The 24711-nt window shown below is 42.9% G+C and overlaps 1 protein-coding gene and 1 non-coding gene across 12 annotated transcripts in view; one reads left to right on the top strand and one right to left on the bottom strand.

Moving 5' to 3' along the window:
• ZNF75D (zinc finger protein 75D) overlaps positions 1 to 24711 on the bottom strand; it is an 86892-nt gene that overhangs the window by 39477 nt on the left and 22704 nt on the right. For 2 of the 11 annotated variants that reach the window (XR_011998204.1, XR_003233500.2), the window contains exons 6-7: positions 9559 to 11590; positions 7957 to 8329 (exon numbers count right to left, since the gene is read on the bottom strand). The exons of 2 other annotated variants lie outside the window; for them this stretch is intronic. Coding sequence is in view for 2 of the 9 variants with exons in the window: in XM_072743828.1 (XP_072599929.1) it covers positions 11586 to 11590 (5 nt within the window). In the remaining 7 variants the exon portion in view is untranslated. Of the gene's footprint in view, positions 1 to 7648; positions 7924 to 7956; positions 11591 to 24711 lie in introns of those variants that run through there. 7 more of the 11 variants (XR_011998205.1, XR_011998203.1, XR_011998206.1 and 4 more) reach the window with 7 other exon arrangements.
• On the top strand, positions 16647 to 16753 carry LOC112912393 (U6 spliceosomal RNA). Its single transcript, XR_003233507.1, has one exon. It is a non-coding gene; the product is annotated as a U6 spliceosomal RNA (small nuclear RNA).

Raw genomic sequence — 24711 nt, 5'->3', positions numbered from 1 at the left:
ATGTCTTTTGCCCATTTCATGATTGGATTGTTTGTTTCTTTGCTGTTGAGTTTAATAAGTTCTTTATAGATCTTCGAAACTAGCCCTTTATCTGATATGTCACTTGCAAATATCTTCTCCCATTCTGTAGGTTGTCTTTTAGTTTTGTTGACTGTAAACTTTGCTGTGCAAAAGCTTCTTATCTTGATGAACTCCCAATAGTTCATTTTTGCTTTTGTTTCTTTTGCCTTCGTGGATGTATCTTGCAAGAAGTTACTGTGGCTGAGTTCAAAAAGGGTGTTGCCTGTGTTCTCCTCTAGGATTTTTATGGAATCTTGTCTCACATTTAGATCTTTCATCCATTTTGAGTTTATCTTTGTGTATGGTGAAAGAGAGTAGTCTGGTTTCATTCTTCTGCATGTGCATGTCCAATTTTCTCAGCACCATTCATTGAAGAGACTGTCTTTCTTCCAGTGGATAGTCTTTCCTCCTTTATCGAATATTAGTTGACCATAAAGTTGAGTGTCCACTTCTGGGTTCTCTATTCTGTTCCATTGATCTATGTGTCTCTTTTTGTGCCAGTACCACAGTGTCTTGATGACCACAGCTTTGTAGTACCACCTGAAATCTGGCATTGTGGTGCCCCCGCCTATGGTTTTCTTTTTTAAAATTCCCCTGGGAAGCCATCTGGCCCTGGACTTTTGTGTCTTGGGAGGTTTTTGATGACTGCTTCAATTTCCTCCCTGGTTATCGGCCTGTTCAGGTTTTCTATTTCTTCGTGTTCCAGTTTTGGTAGCTTATGGCTTTCCAGAAATGCGTCCATTTCTTCTAAATTGCCTAATTTATTGGCGTATAGCTGTTCATAATATGTTTTTAAATTGTTTGTATTTCCTTGGTGTTGGTAGTGATCTCTCCTTTCTCATTTATGATTTTATTAATTTAAGTCTTCTCTCTCTTCTTTTTAATAAGGCTGGCTAATGGTTTATCTATCTTATTAATTCTTTCAAGGAACCAGCTCCTGGTTTTGTTGATCTGTTCCACAGTTCTTCTGGTCTCGATTTCGTTGAGTTCTGCTCGAATATTTATTAACTCTCTTCTTCTGCTGGGTGTAGGATCTATTTGCTGTTTTTTCTCTAGCTCCTTTAGGTGTAAGGTTAGCTTTTGTATTTGAGTTCTTTCCAATTTTTGGATGGATGCTTGTATTGCAATGTATTTCCCCCTCAGGACTGCTTTTGCTGTATCCCAAAGATTTTGAACGGTTGTATCTTCATTCTCATTAGTTTCCATGAGTCTTTTTAATTCTTCCGTCACGTCCTGGTTGACCCTTTCATCTTTTAGCAAGATGGTCCTTAACCTCCATGTGTTTGAAGTCCTTCCAAACTTCTTGTTGTGATTTAGTTCTAATTTCAAGGCATTATGGTCTGAGAATATGCAGGGGACGATCCCAGTCTTTTGGTATCGGTTCAGACCCGATTTGTGACCCAATATGTGGTCTATTCTGGAGAAAGTTCCATGTGCACTTGAGAAGAATGTGTATTCAGTTGAGTTTGGATGTAAAGTTCTGTAGATATCTGTGAAATCCATCTGGGCCAGTGTATCATTTAAAGCTCTCGTTTCTTTGGAGATGTTGTGTTTAGAAGACCTATCGAGGGTAGATTGAAGTCACCAAGTATAAGTGTATTATTATCGAAGTATGCCTTAACTTTGGTTATTAATTGATTGATATATTTGGCAGCTCCCTCTTTTGGGGCATATATATTGAGGATTGTTAAGTCCTCTTGTTGGATAGATCCTTAAATATGATATAGTGTCCCTCTTCATCTCTCACTACAGTCTTCGGGGTAAATTTTAGTTTATCTGACATGAGGATGGCTACCCCTGCTTTCTTTTGAGGACCATTTGAATGGTAAATGGTTCTCCAACCTTTTATTTTCAGGCTGTAGGTATCCTTCTGTCTAAAATGAGTTTTTTATAGACAGCAAATAGATGGCTCCTGCTTTTTTATCCAGTCTGACATCCTGCGCCTTTGATGGGGTCATTAAGCCTGTTCACGTTCAGAGTTACTATTGAAAGATATGAGTTATTGTCATCATGATATCTATTCAGTCCTTGTTTTCGTGCGTTGTTCCACTGGACTTTGTCTTAAAGGGGAATTTTAAGAGTCCCCCTTAAAATTTCTTGCAGAGCTGATTTGGAGGTCACATATTCTTTCAGTTCCTGCCTGTCCTGGAAGCTCTTTATCTCTCTTTCTATTCTGAATGAGAGCCTTGCTGGATAAAGTATTCTTGGTTGCATGTTTTTCTCATTTAGGACCCTGAATATATCCTGCCAGCCCTTTGTGGCCTGACGTCCTACTACCAGCTACAGCCACAGGACTTGTCCAATTGGCTTCAAATACACGCATGTGTGGGAAATGAGATCAGATGCACCTTCAGATCAGGGAGATTCAGCATACAGGAACTCAGGAAGGAATGCAACAGAGCTTTTGGGGACATGCAGGGGAGGGAAAGACCCGCCCCCCCCCCAGCTTCCTCTGTCAGCATCTATTCTTGTCTTGGGTATTAAAGACACAGATGGAGGTAAATCTTTAAAATTATCAATATATTTAGGATGTCTGGGTGGCTCAGTCAGTGGAACATCTGACTTTGATTATGCTCAGTTTGTGATATCACAGTCGTGATATTGAGCCCCACATAGGACTCTGCACTCAGCTCTGAGTTAGCTTGAGATTCTTTCTCTCCCTCTGCCCTTAGCCCTGCTCATGCTCTATCACCCTAAAATTTAAAAAACTAAAATATTTTTAAAAATTATATGTTTGTAACACTTTTTATTCAAGAACCTTAGCACCTTAACCATGTGGACCTAGCCTGCACTAGAAATGTGAGAAGCCTTGTCAGACAATCACAACTGGAACAGACTATATGGAGGAGAGGAATCCACCACCTCATCCCAGCTGGTACCACCAGAAACGTGGGGTCTCAGTAAACAGCATTGTCGCTAAATGTAAAAGATCCTGTCAAGACCTTATCCTGCTGCTCATATAAGCACAAAACATTTTTTGCATATTGTGGCATGACTTGAATCTTCTAGGAAAGCCCTACTTTGGAAACTAAACAACTACTCTCACTTATTGTTTAGATTTGCTAACATGGGATGCCCCTTCGGAAAATTACACCATCAGCAGTGTTGGTGACTGTTGCCTTCATAGTGAGACTGTACATAGATGGGATGGGGGCACATGACAACCTCATGAGATTTTCCGGTGCAGTCAAGCCCCAGCGTGTGTGTTCATATGCTTATTCGATTATGACAAACTATGTTCGCTTTCCTTTATATCCTTTCTAGGCTCCACTTGACTCATGTTGGCAACATGTTCCTATAAGGAGCCAGATAGGAAACATTTTAGGCTTCGTGGGTCACATCAGTCTGTCCCCTACTATCCTCCTAACTTGTTCTATAAAGCAACCCCCAAAAAAATAATAAAATAAAGCAACCCTTTGGTCACATGGCTGTTGTGTTGCAGTCAGTTAAGCATCTGACTCTTGGTTTTGGTTCAGGTTCTGATCTCAGGGTGGTGAGTTAGAGTCCCCCATCAGGCTCTACGCTCAGCCAGGAGTCTGCCTGAGATACCCTCTCCCTCAGCTCCTCCCCCTAGTGCTCATTCTCTCTCCCAAATAAATAAATAAACCTTAAAAATTAAAAAGCAACCCTTTAACAGGTTAAAACTGCTACAGCTCCCAGGTATACAAACACAGGCTGTGGCCAGATCTGGCCGGCACAGCCTACCACACAATATTGACGTTACTGGAGGATGAATGTGGGTATGTCCCCAACCTATGATTTCATTTCCATGTATTTAAGGGGACACTACAGAGTCTTTGTTGTAGGAAGGGACTGGGCCTGATACCCAGAGAAGTGAGCCATATACTGATCCAGAGATAGAAAGGACCTCCCCGGGATCCTGGGGTCCAAGAGGACATGGAGACAAACGTCTGACCCACAGCCGGCTGCCTCTACTCCTTAGCGGGGTCTCGTCACCAAGACACCAAAGGCAATGCTCACCCGCTGCTCCGCTGGCTCAGCTTCAGTGCAGAAGTCGTCTCTCACCACTACAACTCTTCCTGTGTTCTGCAGGGTCCCTGTCTCCGTGGGAAGGATGGTTACGAACTGCAACAACACTAGCAGCTCCAGGAGCAGGTCCTTGGAGTGCGTGCTGGGCCTCACCATTGGCAGCAAAGCTTCTAGGGTCCCTTGAAAGCCTGGGGGGGAGGGGCGGCTGGGGCACTTCACTGCCTGAAGCGCTGGCAGAAGGCTTCACAGTGGGCATCATAGTACTGAAACACAAAGCCCATTTTCAGGGAGGCCTGGATCGCACAACCCAGGGCCATGGCCATCCCCCTTCTGGTGGGATACAGTGGCTCTGGGGCCTCCAGTCTCAGATTCTGATCTGTTTCTTTTTGTAGGCATGGGGTGGAGGCACCCACAGCTGAGGAGAAGCCAAAATCAGAAAGGAGGAACACCAGTGGTTACCAGAGACCATTCTCACCTTCCCTACCTTACTGACTTTCCACTACAGCCCTGGCGCAGCAGCCCCTGGCCTTTCTATGGTTTTAAGAAGCTGATGGCAAGGCCATGGATTCACTTCTTAGAAAAATACACATACAAGTCCCATTCTGCATCTAAGTTCCAAAAGATACATAAAATGTCCCAGCCCATCCACAGACCCTCGAGAACTGTGCTGCCGTCCTATGGGGAGCCACTAGAGACACACAGACATTTAAGTCCCAAGTGATGAAAATACCAATTCTGGTGCTAGCTACATTTCCAGTGCTCCCTGGCCATCAGTGTAAAATGTTCTTTCCAGCAGCTGGGCTCTAGAATTTCAGCATGCTAAGGATACTTGCCTTAAGGAGAACCCACCACACAAGTACCAGTGTGAGACCCCACTGCCAGCCTACCGTGGGCTGTCTTCTGTTTCCATATACATATATGGGCCACAGAAGAAGTGGGGGGCAGCACTCACACCTCTGCTGAGCAACCCTGAAGGTCCAGGTGGCTCTGAGTGACCCTTGGTCACCTTCAGCCATGGGCATCTTAGCTGCAGCCATGCCTCCAAAGGCTGCAAATCCACGAGCCTTCATTCTTCTCCACTCAAGGGGTGCGTCCTTCAGCCAGCATCAGCGTGACCGGCCTCCTGCTAGGGCATGCGGGGCTTCCTCGGGAGAAAAATACACCGCTACAGGGCGGGCCACCGGCCACCTGGGCTGCGTGATGAACAAAGGACACCGATCACGCTCCTCCTGCTGTGTCCAGGTGCTGCTCTAAGCCTCCTGCATAGGTCAGGTCCCCTGGCCTTCACCCAAAGCTAGGAGATGGGGGCTAGTATCATGCCCTGGGTACAGAGGAGGGGCCTGAGTTTTGTGGCTCAGGAGCACTGAATAACTTGTCCCAGGTCACACAGAATATGCCAGAGGGTTATGGTGACGGGGCTAGAATGCATAGCCCTTTCAATGCTCATGTGTACCAACATCCAAAGGTTCTTAATGCAACATCTATGGCGACGCTGGTGGACACAGAGGTGGTCACGTGCATGTCTGCACAGGGGTCAAGACCTGTCCCAGCCACCCGTCCTCCACATGGTCTCCCTCTCTTTGCTCACACCCCTGAGGTACCCAGCCTCTTCCATGGACCGGGTGAAGCAGAAAACGACTCATGGCTCTTCCTGGCCAATCATGGAAAATGACACTGTTCCCATCCCATCCCTGGGCAAGTTTCTTTTTACAAAGAATGATTTCTGTCCTTGAGGGAGGGCAGAGTGGCAGAGGGAGAGGGAGGGAGAGACTGTCAAGCGCACTCCCGGCTGAGTGGGAGCCTGACCTCAGGACCCTGAGTTTAGGTCCTGAGCTGAAACCAAGAATCCCAAGCTCAACCAACTGGCCACCCAGGCACCCCGCCCCCACGTGCCACGTCCCCGTCTCCAGGAATGTTTCTGAAAGGACAGCTGGTGTCTCTCCTTGTACCATTCATCAGCTGCCTCAATTTTCCTGCTGCGATGGAAAGTGCATGGAACCAGTTGCCTGCCCTGGCCTAGAGGAAGAGCTCCTGCAAGGTGATTGCTCCTCGTGCTTGCAAAGCATCCAGGAAGTGGCCGCCTTGGGCTGTGGACCCTCCCTGACTGCTGGGCCTCAAAGCTGGCAGCCCTCCCCACAGGGGCCCCAACCCTCCAGCACATTCACCAGGGCCCTGATCTTCCAGCTGTCCCTCCATCTGCTCTCCCTCAGGGCAACCCCACTGCACCCCACTGTTTCTCCCCAAAGCCGCCTGAGACAGCCCGCACTCACTTAGCCCTAGGATAACAAGGCTCTGTACAAAGCAGGCACTCGGGGAAAGGCGAAAAGGCTAGGGCGATGCGTCCAAAAGCCAGTGACAAGTCGGCTGCCCGGGGCGGAGCGAGGGTGCTGGCGAGGGTGCCAGAGCGGGTGCGGGAATGGCCCCAGCAGCATGTCCCAGCGCCCCGATGAAGGGCACTACTCGCCCCAGACAACCTCGGAAAGGCCTGGCCCAGGTCGCGGGGAGCAGCTGCAGGGAGTCCGGCGGGACAGAGGCAGGCCACGTGTCCTCTTTCCACGCGCCTGCGGCCCCTCCTTCATCCCCGTGCCTTTTTTCTGTCCACAGGCCACTGCAGGGTTGTCTGGAGGTGACCTTTTGAAATAGCCTAGCAGGACTAGAGCTGGGTCGCTCGCGTCCATGCCCTCTGGTGGCTCAGGTAGGTACTGCGTCGAGGCGAACAACTTTCCCTGGCGCCCCAGAGGCCTGACTGTGGCATGCCGCCAATCACTTTTCCCTGAGGTCCTTGGAAGGACAAAGGCACCTCAGGGGTCCCTGCAACTCGCGCTAAAGCCCAGGCCAGGGCTGGAGGTTACCAGGTCCTGTGGCCTTGGGGGATAAAAGGGGCCCATTTCCCTAGGCTAGCATCTCTAGGACACACAGGGCCCACCATGAGCCACCCTTTTCCTTTCCGCGCCCGGTGACACACAAGGACCTGCATTTCATTCCTTTCCTGTGTCTAGTGAGGCACAGGGACCTTCTTTGCACTGCCCCTTGCATTCCTGCTCCTAGGGACACAGAGGGACCCACCTCTGGTTCCTTTCCCAGGCCCGGGGATGCACAGTGGCCCTGTGCTGTCTCTTCTACCTGTGTCCACCCCGGGCAGTTGCTGTGTGATCTGAGCCACCCAAGGGAACCCTGCCATTCCCATCAGGGAGTCCGTGCCTCTGGCTCCAGGACTTAGGGCCTCCAGGTTCTCTGGCACTGAGTACGGTGGTGCTGCAGGGGGGGTAGGGGGGTAGTAGCCAGGCGGCCTCCTGATGGAAGCCACTAAGGCTGAGTGGGGGAGTCCTCCTCATGGCACCAGGGCGGGACCAGCGGGGTTCTCCCCCATGTGCCAGCTCATCTGGTGGCCTGGAAGCAGAGAGGCACAGGCCAGGGTAAAGGCCCCACTGTCTCCTTAACCGAGGCCCAGCACTCTCTACCTTCCCCTGTGCCGACAGGAGGGGAGGAGGAAGTTCTTGCAAGAGCTTTTTAAACTTAGGACTTCTTAAATTTAGATTTCTTCACCACACCCAGACGCCCTCAGGCATTGGCTCTAGCTTGGGCTCCAATAAGTGCATTTTATTTTTATTTTTAAAGATTTTATTTATTTATTCATGGAAGACAGAGAGAGAGAGGCAGAGACATAGGCAGAGGGAGAGGCAGTCTCCCTGCAGGGAGCCTGATGCAGAACTATATCCCAGGACCCTGGGATCAAGACCTGAGACAAAGGCAGACCTCAACCCACAGGTGCCCCTAATATGGGAGTTCTAATAAGTGCTCCTGGGGAGTTGGTCCATTGTTGCGCTCAAATTTGTGATTTTGAGCTTTTTTGTTTTGTAAGACAGGAGAGACCTGAAAATATGAGAAATAATGGACTGCTCAGAATACTGTATGATCTCTTATATTTGGAATCTAAAAAAGCCAAACTCATACAAACAATCGTGTTTCCTGGGGGCTGGGGTTTCAGGAAGTGGGGGGGGGGATACTGGTCAACAAGTACAACATTCCAGTTATATAATTAGTTAAGGATCATATACAGCAGGATGTCTCTAGTTAATAATACCATTTTATGCATACTTGAAAACTGTTGAGAGAGTAAATTTTAAATATTCTCACCACAAAGAATAAGGTAACTATGTGAGGTAATGGAGGTGCTAACAATATTGTGATAATCATGTCAAAATATGTACTCATAGCAAATCACCTTTGTACACCTTAAATGTATACAGTGTTATATGTCCATTAGCTCTCAATAAAGCTGGAGAAAAGAAAGAGGGAAGGAAGGGGAGAGAAAGGGAGAGAGAGAGAGGGAAAGAAACAGTGAGTCTTCTGGAGGAGGTCAAAGTCTTCCATTTCTGAATCACAAAAACTTAGCCCTAAGTGAGAGGCTTATGTTAAGGATTGAATCTGGGGCAAGCGTGCATACCCCTGGAAAAGAACTGTTTGTCTTCAGCAGGGGAAACAACAGAAAACTTGTTACAGCTTCTGCCTTTCCTCCCTCCTCCCCCTCCTGTGGGTGACCTACCCTGTCTCCCACCCCTAGCTCTGGATGTGCATTTCTGGTCATTCAATTTACTTTTGGCCATGAAGCCTAACAGGTTGTGTATGGTTTCTACTCCCTTCTTTTTCTTCTTATTTTTTTAATTTTAATTTTTCCCTTTTTCTTCTGTCTGGGATCCTCTATCGGTTCATGGAGAGAGTTATCTCACTTTTAGCTGGGAATATATCTTTTTTTTTTTACTTCTTTATAAAATAAAACTCCTGTATCATTGCCCTGGACTTTGGGGGAGAGGGGAGGGCTTTTTCCCATTGAAAGATGAAAGATTCATCCTGATATGAATTGACCTTTTCTCCCCCTCACGAAACATACCTGAAATCAGGATTTTTATTATGATGGATGACATTTCAGAGAAAATGTGATAGAATTGCACAGTTTGTTAATATTTGGTTTATGATATTATATGTATAAATAATTGGCCAGAGTTGTTAACATTCTCTCTATAAACTCTTTTGTTTTTATCTGTTTCAAAGGTGGGGAAAAGCATAATTATTTTGCAAAGGATTGATCTGATGATATAAAGGTTGAATTGATATGTATGTTTGTATGTATATACATATGTATGTATTATAGAAATCATCTAACAAGATGATGGAGGCTGAGAAATCCCAAAATCTGCAGTCAGCAAGCTGGAGACCCAAGAGAACCAAAGATTAAGTTCCAGTCCACAGGAAAGAGCAGACCAATTGTCCAAGCTTAGGGAGTCAGGCAGAAATTCCCTCTTACATGGCCTTTTGGTCTATGTTGGCTTCAACTGCTTGGGCCAGGCCCACTCACGTTGGGGGAAGGCCAGATGCTTTACTCCCTCTATGGATTCAAATGTTAATCTCAACCAAAACTGCCCTCAGACACATCCAAAGGAATGTTTGGCTAAATGCCTGTTCACCCCATTGCCCAGGCATGCTGCAACCTAAAATTCACCATCATACCTTCCTGAACTGTGCAGTCCTAGCAGAATGGTTTTCTTTTCTGTCTTCCTAAAGGATGGGCTGGTTTTAGGAACTGCGAAGAAACAGGCATCAAACAAAGTTTCACAGCCTTGATCCTCCTAATAAGATGTGCAAAAAAGAGAAGGATAACTGCACGTGCATGCATGTGTGTGCATATGTGTGTGTGCATGTGCACATATGCAGCCCACATCCTTTGGTGTTGCCTTCCCAACTGCCTGCAGAGCACTCTCCACCTCCTCCTGAGAGGCAGGGCCATCCTTCGGCACCTGAACCATGTTGCACTTCCAGGGTCACCAATCCTGCTCTTGGCTACTTAGCACTTCCTGTGTCCTAGGCTTCATCAGGCAAGGCTCAGCAATTCTGGCCTCATCTTTTCTTTCAGGACCTTTAATATGTAAACGTTGCTGCAACCTGAAAAATCATACCATGAAAATAAAATGCTAGCCAGCCCTTCTGAATCATTGCCCATTTAGAGAAGGAACTAACTCACCTCCGTTTTGCTTCTCCCAAGTCCATCTGTAGCCATGACTGGATGATGGGCGTCTCTGTCCCTCCCTAGCCAGCACTGTAACAGAACCCAGATGAGTCCCAAGGAGATACACTGTAATCCTCCAGAAATGTTTGTGCACTTGGAAATTCACAATTAGTTAAATTATATGTCTGTAATTATTCAGTAGTTCTTTCTTCTCCATTGCACAGTACACTTTGTAAAGTCAAAGGCCTGTGTGCTTTGCTTGCCCTGTAATGTAGTGCCTGGTACACACAGTAGGTACTCAATAGATACTCTTCACAGACTGATCCTTTCCTTACACAGATGGATGTCCCAGATTGTTGGTTTCTGTGGGGAGAGTTTTCTCTGAAAAATTAATCCAAATGAGGTCAAATTATGAGAAAAGCAAACTGAACATCACTGGTTCCAGTTTGCACCTTCCTCTCCCCTCTTTCTCGTTGCCCTCTGCTTCTTAGTAAGAAGGAAAATCACAGAGCCTGTGCTCCCTTCTTACACTTGGCACAATTGGAAAGTAGGTGAGAAGGCAAATTCCTCGACCCCATAATGAGAATGGTGGGAATAATAACCTTAGATATGAGTAAGCTGATTCGTAATTATAGTGTGATTTCATAGCTATAAATGTGATCCTAGAAGCCAGTCAGTAAAGTAAATGAAGCAAGTAAAATTACCTCAGAGAGGCAGAAACCAAGGCTCATGAGAGAAATGTGACTTGCTCCAGGACTTGCAGGTCAACAGAAAGCATGGACACCCAATCGTCTGACCTCAGACTCTTATTCTAGCATCCTTTCCAACTGGTCACACCACACCTTAGCACTTCAGTGGAAGAAGTGAACACAAATGCTTCCTAACATACTCATGTGTATTGATTTGTGAGGACTGCCATAGCAGTCCCAGACCAGGGGACTTCAACAACAGAAAGTTTCCATGAGATTCATGACGTCATAGCTACATACCGAATTGATACTGGTCTGGCTTCCCAGAGCTCCTACACTAGGCCTGCAGGTCTGTGTTGTCCTTACTTGCATTGGATAGACATGGAGAGGCCATGACTTTCTTGCATCAGGACTCTTGGTGTCCGACTCCCATTTAGCTGTCTCTGCCTCTCATTTAGATTCAGAGGAAGTAGGGGCAAGAATACGACTCACCTCCTATTGGCTACATGGAGAACACAAAAATAGTTGCAGAGTAAGAGGAAAAATGTGAAATTAGGGCTTTAAGGAGACTCAAAGGAGACATGGTATATGACAGAAAAGAAAACATTCACAGCCTAATTATAAATCATTGAGAGCTTACTTGGGAAAACATGGAGGTGTGTGTTTACCTGGCAAACATTCAATGAGCACCTTTTGTAAGTCAGGCTTGGCTGTGGACCAATGTATCAAATGTGATCCTTGCCATCTTGGGGCCTCAGAACAGACTGAAGGGAGCCACCAAACGAATAATCAGTGGAATTCAGCTTCTTAAGTACATCAGTAGTACAGCCACGTATGAATCATCAACCTTGAATTAGGTAGAAACAAACAGAAAGTTTCATAAAACTAAAATAGTGCTGGTCTCCACAAAGAATTTTGAAAGCAAAGAAGGTACAATTTGTTTTTTTGGGTTTAATGGTGGGGGGCCTGGCAAGTGCTGGGCGTTTTAGCTCTTTAAAGCATTTTCTGGCTTTCTACTATGTACCACGTCCTGGGCTAACTATTGAAGATGAAAACACTGAATAGAACACCTTTGCTCATTATAAAAGAGCACACAGGGACGCCTGAGTGTCTCAGTCAGTTAAGTGACCAACTTTTAATTTTGGCTCAAGTCATAATCTCAGGATCATGAGATCAGGCCTCCACACTGCATGTAGAACCTCCTTAAGGTTTTCTCTCTCCAGGGACGCCTGGGTAGCTCAGTGGGTGAGCGTCTGTCTTTGACTGAGGGCATGATCCTGGAATCCCGGGATTGAGTTCCGCATCGGGTTTCCAGTATGGGGCCTGCTTTTTTCTCTGCCTGTTTCTCTGCCTCTCTCTCTGTATCTCTCATGAATAAATAAATTAAATCTTTTAAAAAATATTTTCTCTCTCCAGGGCGACTGGGTGGCTCAGTCAGTTGAGCCTCTTGGTTTGGGGTCAGGTCATGACTCAGGGTCATGGGATCTGAGCCCCACCTCAGGCTCCATGCTCAGCAGAAAATCTGTTTCCCCTCGCCCTCTTCCCCTCCCCCGTTTGCTCACTCTCTCTCTAAAATAAATAAATGCTTTTAAAAAAAGTCTCCTCAAAAAAATAAAAAATAAAATAAAAAAATAAAAAAAGTCTCATCTCCTAACTCTGGGAAACGAACTAGGGGTGGTAGAAAGGGAGGTGGGCGGGGGTGGGGGTGACTGGGTGATGGGCATTGAGGGGGACACTTGATGGGATGAGCACTGGGTGTTATTCTATATGTTGGCAAATTGAACACCAATAAAAAAATAAATTTATTTTAAAAAGATGAAAAAAATTATAAAGTCTCCTTCTCCCTCCTCCTCTTTCCCTACCCTGCTCTCTCTCTCTCTCTCAAAAAACAAAGAAAAAAACAAACAACAACAACAAAAACAAAACAGAGAGAGAGAACACACAATAAAATGGAGGCAGACATTAAACTATCAAACATCTTATAAAACGTGTTGTTCAAGAGTTGACCACAGGGATGCCTGGGTGGCTCGATGGTTGAGCATCGCCTTTGGCTCAGGACGTGATCCCGGGGCCCTGAGATTGAGTCCCGCATCCAGCTTCCCACAGGGAGCCTGATTCTCCCTCTGCCCATGTCTCTGACTCTCTCTCTCTCTCTCTGTGTCTCTCATGAATAAATAAATAAAATAATTTTAAAAAAGGATGGAAGAGAGTTGGTATTTTGATGACCATGATGTTGGACAAAGAGCATGTCTCTACTCGAGTCTCTTGCTTACCTCTGTCTGGCCCCATCTAACCCATCCTGTACACTGCTTTTCAGAGTAGAACAGGGTGAAGTTATGAAAACATTCTTTTTTGAAAATTCTTCAGGAGCTCCAATGCTTTCAGTATGAAGTTCCAATGACTTAGTTTAGGACACAACAAGATAGTTCCTGATCTGGCCTCTGCCTACTTCTCTAGCCTCATCTTTGTCCACTTAGCCACAGGTGCATCTAACTTCTAGATATATCAAACTTCTTAACATACTATTTTGAAAATCTAGCCTTATCCAAGAACTATTCTTTTTTTCTAAATGTCTCCCTTTTATAAAACCTAGTAAACTCCTTTTCACCACCCTCTGAAACTCAGTTGAAGAATCATCATGTCTTATAAACACTTTCTTTCTTCCAAGTTTGCTTTAAATATGTCCTTTGTGCTCCAAAAGCATTCTTCCGTGGTCAACTCTTTTTTTAAAAAAAGATTTTATTTATTTATTCATGACAGACACACAGAGAGGCAGACACAGGCAGAGGGAGAAGCAGGCTCCCTGAGGGGAGCTTGACGCAGGACTCGATCTAGGGACCTTGGGATCAGGACCCGAGCCAAAGGCAGATGTTCAACCACTGAGCCACTCAGGTGACCCAAATCTTTCCCATCCGAATATCCTTATCACCCCCACATGACACAGGTGGGGCTCATATGCTTTCTTCCAACCTCAAAAGTAAACGAATGACCAGAGGCCTGAACAATCAAAATACCTCTTTATCATCTTAAACCCTTCTCACTCTTTAGCCAGCATGTAGCCCAACCCAAATGATAAAATGGCTTTTGCTGAAGCCATCAAGAAAGATGCTTTGTGGGGCACTTGGGTAGCTAAGTGGTTGAGTGTCTGCCTTTGGCTCAGGTTGTGATCCCGGGGTCCTGGGACTGAGTCCCACATTGGGCTCCCTGAGGGAGCCTGTTCTTCCCTCTGCGTATGTCTGTACCTCTCTCTGTGTGTTTCTCATGAATAAATAAATAAAATCTTTTTTAAAAAATTATCTAACTACATTGTTCAAGTTTAAAATGTTAATTGTAGTCCCAGGGTAAACCCTTAGAAAATAACTTTATTTTAATTTTTTAAAGATTTAATTTATTTATTCATGAGAGAGACACACACACAGAGAGGCAGAGATACAGGCAGAGGGAGAAGCAGGCTCCACGCAGGGAGCCCGATGCAGGACCCAGTCCTGGGTCTCCGGGATCATGCCCTGAGCCTAAGATAGACACTCAACCGCTGAGCCACTCAGGCTTCCCAGAAAATAACTTTAAAAAACAGAAAAGGAAATAAAAAAGCAATTAAAATGGTACCTGCAAAAAAATAAAATATAAACCAAAGAACGCAGTATTGGAGGAACTGAGGAACAAAATGATATAAGATAGAGAACCATGATAAAATGGCAGAAGTCCTTCCTTATCAGTACTGACTTTATTTTTTTCAGTACTGACTTTAAATTTAAATGTATTAAACTGTCCAACTAAAAAGAAGGCATTAGTAGCATGGGCTTAAAAAACAAACCATGATCCTTCCATAGTCTACAAGACACTTATTTTATATTTATTTTTTTTAAGATTTTATTTATTATTTATTTGAGAGAGAGAGAGAGAGAGAGAGAGAGAGAGAGAGAACAAGCAGGAGAGGAGGGGCAGAGGGAGAGGCAGGCTAGGAGCCTGACATGGGGCTCAATCCCAGGACCCTGGGATCATGACGTAAGCCAAAGGCAGATGCTTAACTGACTGAGCCACCCAGGTACCCCAACAAGGCACTCATTTTAGACCCAAAGACATAAATAGGTTTAAAGTGAAAAGATGGAAAAGATACTCCATATGAACTATAATCAAGAGACCTGAAGTGCTTATGCTAATATTAGGCAAAATAGACTTTAATCAAAACATGTTATAAGAGGCAAAGAATGGCATTACATATTGATAAAAGAGTCAATTTATCAAGAATTAGTATAACAATTATAGACATATGCACACTTTACAAGAGTCCCCAAATATATGAAACAATATTTGACAAATTCAAAGGGAGAAATAGTTTTACAATTGTCAAAAATTTCACTTCTCTCTTTTAGTAATGGATAGAACACCCAGACAGATCAATAATGAAATAGAGGACTTGAACAACACTATAAATCAACTTGACCTAACATACATGTATATTCCACCCCCAAAATGTAGAACATACATTTTCATGTTCACATGGACTCTTCTCAGGATAGAGTATATGTTAAGCCACAAGTCTATAGCCCACTTTTTGAGTTATTAGATTTTTTTGCTGTTGAGTTGTAAAGAGTTCCTTATATATTTTGGATGTTAACCCCTCATCAGATTATGGTTCACAAACACTTTTCTCTCATTCTATAGGTTTCCTTTTAACTCTGTTGTTTCCTTTGCTATGCAGAAACTTTTTAGTTTGATATAGTCCCACTTGTCTATTTTGGCTTTTGTGGCCTGTGCTTTTAGTGTATTATCTATGAAATCATTGCCAAGACCAATATTATGGAGCTTTCTCAATATGTTTTCTTCTAGGAGTTTTATCTTAAGCCATATATTTAAGTCTTGAGTACATTTTGACTTGATTGTTGTGTAAGGTATAAGATAAGGGTCCAATTTAATTCTTTTACATGTGGATATCCAGTTTTGCCAATACCATTTGTTGAAGAGACTATCACTTACCCCTAGTGAATTCATAGCACCCTTGTCAAAAATCAGTTGACCATATATACATGGATTTATTTCCAGGCTCTCTATTCTGTCCCACTGGTCTACATATCTACTTTTATGCCAGTACCATATAGTTTTGGTTACTGTAGCTGTGTGACACATTTTGAAATAAGAAAAAATTATGCCTCCAGCTTTGTACTTTTTTTCCTCAAGATTGACTTGGCTATTCATTGTCTTTTATGGTTCCATATGAATTTCAGAATTGTTTTTTTCTATTTCTATTTTTAAAAAGCCAGTGGGATTTTGATAGGATTGTACTGAATCTATAGATTGCTTTGGGAAATATAGATATTTGAACAATATTAAGTCTTCTGATCCATGAACATAGGGTATCTTTCCATGCGTTTGGTTTTTTAATTTCATTCATCAGTGTTTTGTAGAAAATGAGCTAAGAACTTGAACAAATATTTCTCCAAAAAAGACATACAAATGCAATAACATATATATGAAAAAATGATCTAAATTACTAATCATCAGAGAATTGTAAATAAAAACCACAATGAGATACCATATCACACTTGTCAGGAAGGCTATTTAAAAAAGAAGACAACAAGTGTTGCCAAAGATGTAAAGAATTTGGAACCCTTGTATACTGTTGGTGGGAATGAAAAATAGTGCAGTCATTATGGGAAACAGTATAGAGGTTTCTCAAAAAATTAAAAATAAAACTACCATATGATCTAGTAATCTTATTTCTGAGTATTTATCCACAATAACTGAAGTCAGTGTCTCAAAGAGGTATTAGCACTCCCATGTACACAGAAGTACTATTCACAGTAGCCAGGATATGGAAACAACCTAAATGTGCATTGACAGATGAATTTAACAAGTGTGGTATATACATGTAATGGAGTATTCAGCATTAAAAAAAAAGAAGGATGCTCACTTCAACAGTACATATACTAAAACTGGCTCTTTATGGAAGGGAAGAGCATGACCCCTACACAAGGACAGCATGCAAATTTGTGAATTGTTCCATATTTTTTAAAGAAACGCCACATTAAAAAGGAAATTCTGCAAAATGTGACAATATGGATGAATCTTGAGGACATTCTGCTACATGAAATAAGGCAGAGAAAAAAAACAACCATGTTATTTCATTTATATGAAGTATCTAAAATAGTCAAATTTACAGAATCAGAGTGGAATGGTGGTTGGCCAGGGCTGGGGGGCAGGGGGAAATTGGTAATTACTAATTGATGGGCATAGTTTCGGTTAAGCAAGATGAGTAAGTTCTAGAGATCCATTGTACAACACTGTACATATATTCAACAATAATGTATTGTACACTTCACAATTTTTAAGAAGGTAAATCTCATATTCATCATTTTAGAAAAATTAAATTAAATTTAACTTAATTTACAAGTCCTCCCAAAAAGTCTCAATAAATTTTAAATGATTGAAATCACACAAAATATCTTCTCTGACCACAACAGAATAGAGCTGTAAGTCAAAAACAGAAGGAAAACTGGAAAATAAATATGTGGAAATTAAATACCACACTCTTAAAAATATGGAGTCAAAAAAGAAACCAGAAAGGAAATGAAATATATGAAATAAAAATCTCAACATAAAAAATTTATGAGATCTAGCAAAGATAGTGCTCAAAGAAACTGAGAGCTGTAAATATATACATTTAAAAAAGAAGAAATAAATCAATAACCTGACATTACACTTTAAGAAACCAATAAAAATAAAAACTAAATATAAAGCTAGTAGAATGAAAAAAATAATAAACATTAGAGTGGAGATAAAGAAAAGAGAGAATAGAAAAATAATACAGCAAATCACCAAACAAAAAGGTAGTTCTTTGAAAAGACCAACAAAGTTGACAGACATGTAGCTAGAGTAACTAAGAAAAAAGGGGGGAAAGTCAAATCACTAAAATCAGAAATGGAAGTGGTGTAACTGAACACCAACAAATTAGGTAACCCAGATGAAATGGACAACATTATATTGGAAGTTCTAGCCAGAGCAATCAGACAAATGAACAAACCAAAAAGCCTCAAATTGGAATGGAAAAAGTAAAACTATATTAATAGATTTCATGATCTTATAGATAGAAAATCCTAAAGAATTCACACACAAAACACTAAAGCTAATAAATTCATCAAAATTGCAGGATAAAAGAGCAACATGCAAAAATCAATTGTATTCTTCTCTTAAGATTTATTTATTTTATCCTATGAGAGAGAGAGAGAGAGCACAAGTGAGAGGAGGGGCAGAGGGAGAGAATCCCAAGCAGACTCCCTGCAGAGCTTGGAGCCTGAGATACGGCTCCATCTCACAACCGTGAGATCATGACCTGAGCTGAAACCAAGAGTCAGATGCTTAAGTGACTGAGCCACCCAGGCACTCCAAATCAGTTGTATTCTTATATATGAGCAATGAATAATCTGAAAAGGAAATTAACAAAATAATTCTATTTATAGTAATAGCAAAAAGAATGAAATGCTCTGGAATAAATTTAGCCAAGGAGGCTCAAGAGTTTGAACATAAATACTACAAAACATTACTGAAAGAAATTTTAATACACCTAGAAAAACTGAAAGACTTATTGCTAAAATGGCAATACTAGGAGCTCCTGAGTGGCCTAGTTGGTTAAGCAGCTGACTCTTGGTGTCAGCCCAGGTCATGATCTCGGGGTCCTGGGATGGAGCCCTGCATCAGGCACCGCACTTAGCAGGAAGTCTGCTTGGGGATTCTCTATCTCCCTCTCCCTCTGCCCCTACCTCCACTCACATACTCACTCTCTCTCTCTCTCTCTCTTTAAAATAAATAAGTAAACCTTTAAAAATAAATAAAATGACAATACTAAACAAAACAATCTACAAAATTCAATACAATTCCTATCAAACTTCCAATAGCCTTTTATGCAGAAACACAAAAGCCAACCCTAAAATTGATCTGAAATTGTAAGACATGGGCAGCCTGGGTGGCTCAACGGTTTAGCGCTGCCTTCAGCCCAGGGTGTGATCCTGGAGACCCGGGATTGAGTCCTGCGTCGGGCTCCCTGCATGGAGCCTGCTTCTCCCTCTGCCTGTGTCTCTGTCTCTCTCTCTCTCTCTCTGTGTGTCTCTCATGAATAAATAAATAAAATCTTTTAAAAAAATAAAAAGAAATTGTAAGACATACTGAATAGCCAAAACAACCTTGAAAAAGGAACAATGTTGGAGGCCTCCTACTTTCTGATTTCAAAATTTATTATAATCAAAACAGTGTGGTACTGACATAAGGATATATACAGAAAAATGGAATCGAATTTTAAGTCCAGAGAAAAGCCCGTACATCTACATTCAACTGATTTTTGACAAAGATGCAAGATCATTCAATGAGGCCAAACAGGCTCTTCAAAAAATGATGCTGAGACAACTGGGTGACTATATGAAAAAGCATGAAGTTGAATCCCCTACCTTACAATATATACAAAAACTAATTCAAAAATGGATTAAAGACCTAAATGTTCAAAGAGCTAAAACTTCAAAATTCTGAGGAAACCAAAGGACAAATCTTCATGGCTTTGGATTTGGCAGTGGCTTTTTTTTAGATATGACACCAAAAGTACAAGCAAGTATAGAAAAAAAATAACTTGGACTTCAGTCAAAGTAAAAACTTTTGTGCATCAAGAAAGAGATGCATTTCTCCAGAATGGGAGAAAATATTTGCAAATCATGTATAAGAGCCAAGTATTCAGAATATATAAAGAACTATTACTATTCAACTACAAAAAGACAAACCAGCCAGTTAAAAAATGGGCAAAGTGCTCAAATAGACATTTGTTCAAGGTATATACACATATGGCCAATAAGCACATGAAAAGATAGTCAACATTAGTAGTCAGTCACTGGAGAAATGCAAGTAAAAACCACAAAACCTCATACCCACTTGTATGGCTATACTTAAAAACAAATGGAAATTAACAAAACTTGGCTGGGATGCAGAGAAATTGGAACCCTTGTACTTTCTGGTGGGAATGTAAAATGGTACAGCTGTTGCGGAAAAACATTTGGAGGTTCCTCAAAAAGTTACACATGCAATTACCAACTGACCAAGGAATTCTAACTCCTGAGTATAGACCTGAAAGAATTTGTCTTTTCAACTATTTTAAAAACAGACATCCAAACAAATACTTGTACATGAATTTTCATACAGAGCTATTCACAAAGTCAAAAGATGAAAATAACCCAAACGTCCTTCAGTGGAAGAATGAATAAAGAAAATGTGGTATATCTATTCAGTGGTATATAATTCAGTCATAAAAAGGAATGAGGAACTGATGCTACAACGTGGATGGACCTCAAAAACACTATACAATTAAGTAGCATTTAGTATCTTCACTATGTTGTGCATCCATTACATCTACTTTGAAAACATTACCCCAAAGGAGACTCCATCCTCCCCAGCCTCTGGCAACTGCTAATCATTTTCTATCTCTATGGATTTACCTCTACTGAATATTTCATATCAATGGTACCATACAACATGTGACTTTTGGTGCCTGATTTCTTTCACATAGCATATGTTTTTTGAGGTTCATCCATGTTGTAGCATGTGTCCACGTGTCATATATCCCTGTGACAATATTTCATTATTTTTTGGCTATATAATTATCCACACCACATTTTGTTTAAGAAGAGAATTTCAGATAAATTTGAGTAATGAATGTATAAGGTAAAATAATATGACTTGTAAATGACAACATAGGAAAATATCTTCATGACCTTGGCACAGGCAATAATTTCTTCACCAAGACTCCAACAGCACTAATGACAAAGGAAAATACTGATAAATTGGAAGACATTACAATTGAGAAGTTTTCTTCATTAGGGGGACATCAAGTGAGCGAAACAGCAAGCCATGGGTGGCAGAAGGTACATGTGGCACATGTATCCAACAGAGGACTCAAATTCAGAATCCAACATATCAGTAAAAGAACCCACTATAAATAGGGGCAAGAGACGTAACAGGCACTTTGAAAAAAAGTATATTCAAATGCTCACTAATGGGCAGCCCTGGTGGCTCAACGGTTTAGCGCCACCTTCAGCCCAGGGTGTGATCCTGGAGACCGGGGATCGAGTCCCACCTCAGGCTCCCTGCATGGAGCCTGCTTCTCCCTCTGCCTGTGTCTCTGCCTCTCTCTCTCTCTGCCTCTCATGAATAAATAAATAAAATCTTTTTTAAAAAAACAAATGCTCACTAATCACATATTAGACACATGAAAAGGTGCTCATGTTAATTGACCAAAGAAATGCAGATTAAAGCCATAATCCTACTACTCACCAGGGTGGCAGGTATGAAAAAGACAGCCAACTTCAAACGTTGACAAGGATAAGGAGCAACTGAAACCCTCACACACTGCTAGTGGGGATGCAGATTGGTACATTTTGAAAAACATTTTGGCAGTGTCTAAAGAAGGTGAACATATATAAACCCTGTGACCCAACCATCCCACACCTAGAGTGCTAGAAATATTCTTTTTCTTGATCTGTGTGGTAGTTACAAGGATGTTCACTTAGTGCAATCACTGAGCTGGACACTCACTACTTGAGCCTCTTTGTTTGTGCCATGCTTCAGTAAGCTTCCTTTAAAATACATATAAATAGGGGCACCTGCGCGGCTCAGCCAGTTAAGCATCTGTCTTTGGCTCAGGTCATGATCTCAGGGTCCTGGGATTGAGCATCGCAGTGAGCTCCCTACTCAACGGGGAGTCTGCTTCTCCCTCTCTCACTGCTCCTCCAGCTCATTCTCTCTCTCAAACAAAGTAATAAAATCTTTAAAAAAACATAAAAATAGGGGGGAAATGTCTTATGACCATGAGGCTCTAAGTGTTAATGTGTTTTCTTTTGATTATTACAATTATTAAATGCTATTGATTAAACAACATAAATATATTATAAATTTGGGTATTTATAAACAAAAAATAAATATTTATTGAAAATCCCACTCAATGCTATAGATGACTTCCTTGAAATTAGTTCATATCATGAATATTAATTATTTCCAGAATAAAGCCTCGCTCATCACCAATTATATTTCTATTTCTCATTTTCAGAGATGATATGTCAATAAGCATGTGCAAAATTTTGTTATATAGCAGGGTCACTCAAATTTTATAAATTTCCCTTAGAGGTATATGGCATAAATCAAGTACTGAAAGATCACCATTTTTCCCAATGATCTATCAGTTGATCAGTTGATTAATAAGTCCTACTTCATTTCTGTCTAAATGAAAACATGGAAAACTATGTGATATGCAAGATTCCCTGACCAGTCATTAGTCACTCAGTTTTCCAGCTAGGATATTTTTTTTTTATTTTTTATTTATTTATGATAGGCACACAGTGAGAGAGAGAGAAGCAGAGACACAGGCAGAGGGAGAAGCAGGCTCCATGCACCGGGAGCCGACGTGGGATTCGATCCCGGGTCTCCAGGATCGCGCCCCGGGCCAAAGGCAGGCGCCAAACCGCTGCGCCACCCAGGGATCCCCCAGCTAGGATATTTTAAATGCCCCTTTGGCTCCTCAGACATCTTAAACTCTGGGGCAATGCACCACGGGAAGATCAGAGCATGGAAGAGTGGTGGAAGAGGGGTGAGGAAGGGGAGGATGGTGAAGGAGAACCTCCCTTTGGGTTTTCTTCATATCAGTTTTAGGAAGAAGGATGTATGGAACCTAAGGATTCAAATAGATTCCTGTAAAACTATCTGTGCCCAATCTCCTTTGGACAGTCCTGACACATGCCTGCCAGGCACAAGTGAACCTTGATCACTAATGGACTCCTCAGAAGTGGCTCCTCAGATTCATTTCCAAGAAGGATCTCTGGGTCCTGAACACCCATGCTGCCTACAGGCCTCAGCGAAGGCCTGCAACAATTGCAACAATTGCAACAATTGCCAAGTTCACCTCTGGAGCACTGGATGGTTTTTGATCCCACCTATCTCCAAAATGAGGAAGGAGGTAGGAACACTCAGAAAAAGGCCAATCTCCCTGGGGAATGCCAGTCCCCTGTGCTCCCTATTGCATAATTTTGGACTGCTTGATGACCTCTGCCAAGGTCAGTTTCCAGTGAGGACAGCATGCTGGGTGGACCGAGCTCCAAAAGGCTGGCAGGCAGGCAGGACACTGGAGGAGACGTAACACCAGGAAGGAGAAAAACCAGTGTGCAGGGATGCTCCCAAGGTGTTTTGGTCAGAGCCACTCCCAGACACCACCAGATCCCAGAGGTCCTTGCAATGCAGCCAGCTTCCTGGTGACTGATCCACCAGGGCCCACAGCCAGGAGGCCAGGCACGCTGGCTGTCCCAGAGACTGAAACAGACAGCAAGATCAGGGAGACGGGCAATGCCTGGGTGGCTCAGTGTTTGAGCATCTGGCTTTGGCTCAGGGCATGATCCTGAGGTCCTGGGATTGAGTCCCGCATCATGCTCCCTGCAGGGAACCTGCTTCTCCCTCTACCTATGTCTCTGCCTCTCTCTGTGTGTCTCTCATGAATAAAGAAATAAAATCTTTTTAAAATATATAAAATAAAACAAATAAAAAGATCAGGGAGATGGGATGGAAATCTCAAAACTCAGGGAACACCAAGAACCTTTACAGTCACACTTAATTTTTGGCAGTGATTTTCCAATTACATGAGAGTAAAGTGCAGATTAAGTTCACGTTTAAAGCTAAAGTGACCAACCCCATATGTTCAGGGAATTTATATTGACATCTAGCCCCAGGCCAGCCATCACCAGTTACTGAGGTTTTAAGACTATCTCTGTCCACAGGAGAAAGTACGTGAGAAGTATTCTAAGACAACAGTACTCAACGGAGCATTGCTGGAGCATCAGCATCATGTGGCAACTTGCAAGCAATGCCCATTTCCTGGCCCTACACGAGGCCAACTGAGGTAGAAATTATGGGAATGAGGCCCAGCAATCAGTGTTTCAACAAAATCTGGGTTTAAAATGCTGTTCTAGGGACACTGGGTGGCTCAGTAGTTGAGCGTCTGCCTTCAGCTTAGTGCATAAATCTGGGGTCCTGGGATCGAATCCTGCATCGGGCTCCCCACAGAGGGCCTGCTTCTCCCTCTGCCTGTGTCTCTGCCTCTTTCTGTGTCTCTCATGAATAAAAATCTTTTAAAATGAGTGAATGAATGAATGAATGAATGAATGGGTGCTGTTCTAAGGGGAGAGTATGGAGTGAGTTTAGGAAGCTTAAGGAGGAAAAGGCGATGTGACATTGAAGGAAGGATTGGAACAGGTCGGAAGGCCATACTGGGGGCTAAAAACAAAACCTGAAGGTGTATTAACAGCATGGCTCAGCATTGGATCTGTGAGCTAGGACACAGGAAAGAGGGTTGGCTCTCTTGGAGCCAGGCAGGCAAAGTAGAGCCTGGAAACCCAAGTAGGGAGCAGAACATAAAGGATGTGAGAACCGGGGGCTGCTGGAAGCTTAAGCGAAGAGTGACTGGGTCACTATGGTGGTGCAGGGACATTCCTCAATATGTAAGACAGAAATAAGTGGTTGAGGTATTCTGAGAAGAGGCTGCCTCTCCAGGGACGTGTGCCCCATGCCCGGCTTTTCCTGTGAATCTCCAAGTCCCAGACCCCTTTGCACCTGAGAATGGGTAGAAGGGGCATGATTCCCTGGTCCTAGTCTCTGTAAAGGGACAAGATGTACTTTTGGAGGACTGGCATCCCCTGTTAACAGAGCAGCTCTTTCTCAAAGAGCTCAGAAGTGGAACCTCCTACCTGAGGGGTTATCTTGACAGAACAGGGCTTGGAGTCCTCCAAGAACAAAAGAGTCCATTGCTCAGAAGGGATTTCTCACCCTATGGGAGACAACCAAGAGGTTTAAGAATGACACTTCCCGAGAAGCCACTGCCAGGAGCTGAATGTGTCATGTCTGGAGAGAGAGGCCTGGGGCTTGGGAGACTATTTCAGTCTCTCCCCCTGCCACAAG

Source organism: Vulpes vulpes, chromosome X, assembly GCF_048418805.1.
Source record: "Vulpes vulpes isolate BD-2025 chromosome X, VulVul3, whole genome shotgun sequence".
Lineage (NCBI taxonomy): Eukaryota > Metazoa > Chordata > Mammalia > Carnivora > Canidae > Vulpes > Vulpes vulpes.
The sequence above is the reverse complement of the archived record's forward strand: the minus strand, read 5'-3'. Positions and strand labels throughout refer to the sequence as shown.